The 7,928-nt window shown below is 36.2% G+C and overlaps 1 protein-coding gene across 1 annotated transcript in view; it reads left to right on the top strand.

Annotated features, from left to right (window-relative positions):
* Positions 1-7,928, top strand: part of CCDC7 (coiled-coil domain containing 7) — a 125,608-nt gene that overhangs the window by 15,800 nt on the left and 101,880 nt on the right. Inside the window, exon 5 of the mRNA XM_044425013.1 lies at positions 5,269-5,599. Coding sequence (XP_044280948.1) covers positions 5,269-5,599 — 331 coding nt within the window. The remainder of the gene's footprint in view (positions 1-5,268; positions 5,600-7,928) is intronic.

The following is a 7,928-nucleotide window of genomic DNA, read 5'->3' as shown; positions in this document are numbered from 1 at the left end:
ATGTGGATTCTATATTAGGAGTGAGCAATGTTTGAAGATATAAAGGGACCATAGAATAGTTTCCTCTGAGTGTTTAGCTTTTTTAGAGATTAAAATTGTTTTAAGTGTTATAACATTGCTCATATGCCATATTTTCTCTACATTGTAAGGCAAATTGTTCTGTTCAGCCCTTGGGAAATACACATTAATCATGATGTCATTAGTCATAGATAAACTCTTTGGCAAATATGATACTGATGCGTATGAAAAGGAAGCAGTGCTAATTTATATCCAATGAATATGAATAATTCTTTTCACTGCATTAGAAATACTACTTTGTTATGGCCTTTGTGATGCACACAAATAGGTTCTACAAGATCACCAAATGAAAATGTGTCAGTTGGAACATTTTAGAACTGAGCAAAGTTTTGGCAGGAGCTTGCTCTCCCTGTCCACTCTGAACACTCAAGGGGATGTCTTCTGCTATTCAGTTTGGTTGCTTTTTCTCCAGCAACAGCGGTATTAGAAAAATTATTTGATTGTTAGGGATTTCAGTTTTTTTCAAACCAGCTGAACACATTGTCTCTTTTTATTTGTTCTTTTGTTGCCTCTGTTTTATCTGGTTTTCTTTTATTTTTTTATATTTTTAATGGAGTTTTGTTGTATAACTAGGGAGCTTATGGCCTGCAAGGCATCATTTAAGAAATACCCTTAATTGTGGAGGGAAAATTTGTCTCAGAGTTGATCACTCCCAGTGTTTGCTCAGTTTGAGAAATGATCAGTTTCTTGATTTTTGTCTTTACTGCTAAGCTTTATGAAGCAAATACAGAGAAACAGATCATCTTGCAGGCCCAACAACTTATGTGTGTGAATACATAGGTAAGTGCTCTAAGGACTGCAGTTGCATTTAAGCAATCTGTCCTTCATTTTATCATAACTACACCCTACTTCATAGAAGAAACAGACTGAACTGGTTCACACTTCATGATAAGCATCCTGCAAATAAGCCATTGTTTGCTCACTAATCCATGTTACTCCTGACAGATGTTCAGGCACTTAGCAGTTTGCGGGCTGTTTCTACCTTAGTCTTCTGTCTTGCTGCCTGTATGTAACCCAGTGTCTTTGCAGTAGAACTCTTCTTGTATCCTTATCCCCACAGAGGGAAATTTTCTTGGACCCTCTGTACTAACTCTGGTAAATACCATTTCTTGTTTGCAACCTTTTTTCTTTTCTTTTTCAGTGCTTCAGAAGTATACAATTGGGTTTGTAGATTTTCTTATCTTTTTTGCTTCTGAAGGATACAAATTAATTCATATTGTTTTTCATGTTGTTACTTTTCCAGCTCATTTGCTAGTCTGTGAGTACTCAGATTCACCTGTCCACTATGTACAGTTTGCAGTAGTATAAGCATCTTGTCAATTTCCTTATAGATTACCTACTCCAATTCAGCACTCAACAGTGAACTACCAAAGCTGAACTTTAAGTGGAGCAGGTTATCTCCCTGGAAATTGAGGTGACTGTACTCCTACAAATTGTAAATAGCAGACAGACAAATCTGAGCACTTGCACTCTTACACTTGCGCTCTTCTTCTTACTGGAAGAAAATAGTAATTATTGAAAGAACCCATTTGTACACTCCGGGAAACAACAAAATGTTGTAAATGAGTTTTAGGCATTACAAACTGCCATTTTGGTTTCAGTATAGGAACCTCACTGCTGAAGAAGGAAAGATGATAGAGGCAGCACTGGCAAGATTACAAGAAGTTGCATTGGCTTTTTGCCACTCATGCTAGATATTTTAGCCACTTGGCACAAGTTAGCAGTGCCAGTTTTGGAAATCACAACAAACCAGCTTGAAAATGAGCTACCCTCAACAATCTAACAGTAAGCGATCAGTTCTCAGAGAGGCATATGCGTGGTCAGCCACACTAAATTATCCACACTGGGTTTGCATGCCACAATAAGCCTTGATTTCACAACCCACAGAGGCTTATTGTGTTCTGTGAAACACTTTCTCTATGTCAGTTATGGTTGATAACTTCATTAATCAATTGGTTTTGAAACAACCAAAATTATTTCAGTTACATTTTCAATTGAGGGTAATGACATTATCAGACTGAGATGGCATTTTGAGCCACAGATCTGACAGGCAGAGTGGGATGATGTAAATTGGTAAGCTGCAATAGCAGTGGGCTGGCCTTGACTTCTTTCAACTCTACTGTTCCATGATTCTAAGCTATTGCAAAAAAGGCATGCAAAACTTCTACTGAAATGAAACAAGGAGGTGAGGCCAATGTACTGCCTTTTTTGATGCTACAAACCAATCCTTTAGGGAAGAATATAACAAGAGGTTGAGAATAGCAACTGACTCAATGGTTGACATTGCTAGCCAGCTAAAAGAAAAAAAGCAGGAGTAAGCCCAGACCAGAGGGTAATAGGAGAAAAGCTGCAAACTTGGCTAATGAAGCCCTAAATCTCAGCTTCAAATATCAAAAGACATTAACAGGCCTGATACAATAATAATAAGCTCTGGGACATAGGAATCTGAGCTCAAACCAGTTTATTAGACAGTTTAAGGAAAATTTAATGGTGAAAAATATGTGATGATGTTTTAAATTACTATTTTAAGTAAACAGTTGATGAAACTTTTCCTTGGAATCTAAAGAGAGTCAAATACAATATTTCAGGACCTATATCCTGAAATTTTATATTGTATTTTTGTATTTTTAATCCAATGTTTATATATTTTTTAATTTAAGATTATAATTATTTTAATTTATTGTTGTAAGCTGCCCCGAGGCTTCGGCGAATGGGGCGGCATAAAAATGTTTTAATAAATAAATAAATTTTATAGAAATGAAGAATAATATTCACAGTACAGTAATATTATGGCAACAGAGTTCGATAAATTATATCTCTATGAAAATAATAAAAAACTTTACTGTAATTCTTTAAAGATGATGATTAATGCCACAAAAGTTAAGCCAGATATACTATGTGTTTTCAGAACTGTACTATAACTTCTATATTTCTTTATATGTAGTGATCATGTGTTAGCATGCAAATGGTTTGGCAAGAGGTGTTTGTAGCAACAGACAAAATAGTAGAACTTCAGCTATGGACATGTTTTTGATCTATGATAAGGAAGATGACAAACTAGAAAACCAATAGCTACTTTCTTATGGGACATGTATCAAGATGACAATCATACCAAGCTGGAAAGCCCCACTGATGGAATGCGCTCCCTAGAGAGGTCCGCCTGGTGCTGTCGTTATTTGTTTTTCGGCGACAGGCCAAGACCTTTTTATTTAAATGTTATTTTAATTAATTGTTAATTTATTTATTGGTTTTGTTTATTGCCGGATGTGTCCAGTTTTTATATTTTTGTATTGTTATTTATTTGTTGGAAGCCGCCCTGAGGTTTATGCGAATGGGGCGGCATACAAGAACCCCAAATGAATAAATAAATGGACATTACAACAATGGTACCTTAGGATTTGGCAAATTACACTTATGGAAAAAATGACCTAAATCAAAAAGGCAATCAGGAATCTTAACTGTAAGGAAGATCTTTTTGTAACTTGGCATCAATCTATCATTTATATGATTAGCTATAGGAAACATTAAATCTGACACAGACTTATGGTCACTAATGGAGGGAGTTATTACGATAACAAGATATGTAGGATGGGTAAATAAATGAAGTTATATTAATTGATGCAACCTTTGTAATGTAATGCATGGTATTGATGACTGAATGTATTCAAAAGTATTCCCATTATATTTTCTTGCTTAATTATATTTTATTTGTACAAAATAATAAAACTATTCTAAAATTAATGAAAGGATTACAAATAATTATGAAATAGGCCATTTCTTGCATAGGATATTTAAAAAGTTTAGCAATACAGACATGGATATCACAACACTGTCATGCTTGGTAAGTTGAAAGGTTAGCCTTTGACTTTTTCAGTATTAACACTGTAACCATTACTTCACTTAAGTCAGAATGGCTACCAAATTGATCTACAGATAAATACATTTGCACAGTCCAAATGTAGTCTTATGGAAGCATCATTGTACAAAAACCTAACACTTTATACAGTTTTATGCATATCCTTTTTATGATGGTGGTTCTTGCACCTCTCTTTGACATACATTTTGAAGCTAGGAGTGAAGAAGCTACCACTGAAACATAGTGGATACTGTTATGGTAGATTTGGTGGTTCCATGTACAAGGAATGTTAAGTTTGAAATGGATAACAAAACATTTAAAAGACTATACAGTCTCTTTCTGAAACATACTGTTAAAACTGAATGTAGAAAATTATTCAAGGAAACCAGTGTTTTATTTGCTTAATTCTGATCCCCCCAAAAGTTTTGGTTTGTGATTACAAGGAATAAGAAATAAATTTAGGAATGAAACGGGTGGAAATGGAGCACAACCAAGTTTAAAGCATCTAAGAAAAACATATGAGCAATGGGCCACTGGATATTAGAACTCTGTTCTGTTAGTCAACTAATAAATGAGGGAATTTTGTAGATGTTCTTGTTTCTCTAATTCCTTTTGAACAACATAGAGAATTATACGTAAGATTATTGCTCAAATGAATGTGAGTGTAATCTGAATATTTGTATTAAAAAGCAAAAATTTAAGTGTAAAGTAAACATAATAATTTTCAATTTGGTAAGAATTAAGAACTCTTGGGTGAGAATGCAAACCGACTCCTACCCCCCATTGTGCTTGGTGAAACAGGGTTAGAATCTGGCAAAGTTAACCCTCCATCTGCTTCCAGGAACAGGTTGAACTTTGTTATTTGCTTTGCTTCTGCTTTGTCCACAAAGGTGGCAGAAAGCTACAGCCAATGACATTCCTTTCAACAGTGGCAATTGTAAGGCCCAAACATCTTGCTGAGAATGGTTTGGGGGATGGTTAGAAAAAGGTTTCGATTTGTTGGATTGAAAATTCTTTCATTTCCCTTAATTTGGTCTGCCTGTTTGCCAACGTGGAGCCTGGATAACTAATTTCCCGGTCACTGTTTCCAGTGGATAGGTTGGGGGAATTTAAAATGAAAAGATCCAGCAAGCTGGGAAGCTCAAGGGAAATTTCTCCTTCTGGCTGGCACATAGCTTCAGATGAAGCTCTACATCTATCACTGTGCTCTTCCTCAACATCATTTTAGGCTTGCTTTGTCATACTTAACTAAAGAGACAAATAATTTAACTGAGAAAATACAAAGCACCTGCTTTCTTTCTTAGCTTATAATTTGTATTTCTTAAATCTTAAAGTATAGGGAAAGAAACACCTTTGGAACCCCCAACGTTATCTCATATTCAAGAAGAACAGGAGTTGTCTGATTCCACAAAAGAAAAGAAAAAAACAATGTCAGAAACCTTAGATAAGTCCCCTGAGAAAATGCTTCCGCCAGATTCAAAAAGAAGAAAAAAAGAAATTACTACCTCCCCTGAATCCATTATTGAAGAAAAGGGTGAGAGTTTGTATGTCCATGAGCAGAAACCTTCACCACCTCTTGCAAAATTTGAAGTGGAAGATTCAGCTGAACCTATCAAGCCCACTGAGGAAATGGAAAGGATATCTGCAACTACCACTCCAGAAAAGGTACAAACAGCTATCACAACAGCAAAGAATGTATCTTAAGCCAAAGGTAACATGGGGCAGTATAATGATCTACTAATAGTATATACCATTTGCTCTAAGCTATGATCTCCTTCTGATGGTAAAAAACAAAGTTATTCATGAACAAAATAAGTTTACTTATGGAACTGAAAGTGTAGCCTATTAGTAGTTCAAGTTACATTCATGTTTAGCACTTGATGACAGTTCATGCAACATAAGCTTGAGTGACCAGCCACTGAAGAGAGTGGAATAAGAACATCCTGTTTTGTGTTGGTTTTGTTTATGGGCTAAGCAAAATGTCATTGAGACCACTGGGAGATGTATAGCCTCACCCCTGCATTTAAGCCCTGCTTGGGGGCCTTTGCTGGAAACATTGTCTTTAATGTTCTTCTTTTACTGTCCATTATATACTTCCTGTAACCCTCCATTTTGTAGATTTCTCTTTGAGCTGAGAGAAACATTTTCTCTCCTCGTTTTAGTCTGTACCATCTGTATTGTCTGTTTCATCTGTGAATGGCTAAGAACTTGAAAGTTTCCACAGTCACCAAATTCTTGTTTGCTATGGATTTTGAATCTTCATTTTTGGTAGCCCAGAGTGCCTGCTGGCTTGGACTGATCCTAACACTTGAATTTTGCTATGCCTTGCCCCATGTAGCATGGAGACAACAACATGAAGGATATGGTTGTCAAAATCTCTGAATGTGTTGTTTTACTGGTTTTATTCTTAAATCTGTGCCTTGAATCTTGGATTTGATAGGCCTATGTAGCATGGAGGTACCAAACAAGATTTCAAGGTTGGACTAAATTTTTGCAGTTTTACTTAGAACTTATAACCCTTGCCTTCAATTGCCTGGGATATTTTCTATCAGGAGTCTTTAGGTCATCTGGTCTTGTATTCTGAACTGTACAAATTGCAATGGGGGAAACCAAGTTGTATGGATCTCTGACATAGATATAGTTAGTAGCTTTTTATTGTTCTTTGAATTACATATTGAGCTTATAGCTAATTGTCATCAGGTGTATGATTTCTAAAGAGATGCAACCATTAAAGTTTTCGTGTGAGAGAAATAAATGTAAGAGCCATATTGGATCGGATCAGACCAAGTCCAACATTCTGTTCACATGGTGGCTAATCAGTTACCATCTGAAACACCACAAGCAGGGCACGCATGGCAAAGCAACTCCTCACCCAAGTTCACAAAGGCATACTGTTTCAGATATTGGAAATGTTATGCAACTGTATTAGTTACTGATAATCTTAGTCTCCATTAATTTGTTTAATCTCCATTTAAACCTGTTCAGATTGGTGGCCATTGCTACATCTGGTGGAAGTATATTCCATAGGTTAACTAGGTACTGAGAGTTTATGTTGCTCTACATTAACCATGTTGATGCCTATTCTTCTAGTTAGAGGATCTTTTTGATGTTCCTTGAGATCTCTTTTTGTTTTAACCGCCCTAAATAAGCTGGTGTCATCAGCAAACTTGGCCACTTTACTCATCAGTCCTAATTCCAGATCATTTATGAATAATTTGAAAAGCATCGGTCAGCATTTTCATATTTGAATTCTTCAAAAACTCTGGGATGGACACCACCCACCCATGCTTTCACCTTTCATCTCACTCACTCTATCTATCTATCTATCTATTTATTTATTTATTTATAGAAGTATTTATAGGCTGCCTATAACCGCAGAGGCCTTCCTAGGCGGCTTACAATACATAAAACGTATTAACAAAATAAAACATTAAAACCAATTAAAACACAACAAATGAAAACATCTATGAAAGCAATATGAAAAGGGCCACAGTATTCAGCCTAAGTGTTAAAAAATTTCCTAAAAAGGTATGTCTTCGCCTGGCACTGAAAGGAAAATAAAGATGGTGCCAGGCGAATTTCCCTAGAGAGGGAGTTCCAAAGATGGAAAGCAGCAGAAAAGGTTCTTTGCCTAGTTGTTACCCCTCTCATCTCCCTGAGGGTCACTTCTTGTAGAAGGGTCTCCTGAGCTGATCTAAGAGGGTGGGTAGGTATATATGGATGCTGATGGTCCTTTAGATAGCTGGGCCTCAAGCACCTTCTGACTGTAAGGGTGCAATTCTGTTCATGTTTAGACAGAAGTACTGCAACTTCCAGATTTCCCACCCCGCTAGGTAATACTGAGAGTTGTATGACCTTTTTCTGTCTGAACTTGAACAAATTGCACCCTAAATGGTTTCTTCTGTTCTTGCAGCCCCTCTGATTACCTATTTATTTGCCTTTGAAAACTTTCTTTTCTAAACAATCTGGAATCATTAATTAGTATTTTTTAATG

This window comes from Varanus komodoensis, unplaced genomic scaffold (assembly GCF_004798865.1).
Source record: "Varanus komodoensis strain SLA01 unplaced genomic scaffold, ASM479886v1 scaffold15, whole genome shotgun sequence".
NCBI lineage: Eukaryota > Metazoa > Chordata > Lepidosauria > Squamata > Varanidae > Varanus > Varanus komodoensis.
This window is presented reverse-complemented; position numbering and strand designations above follow the sequence as displayed.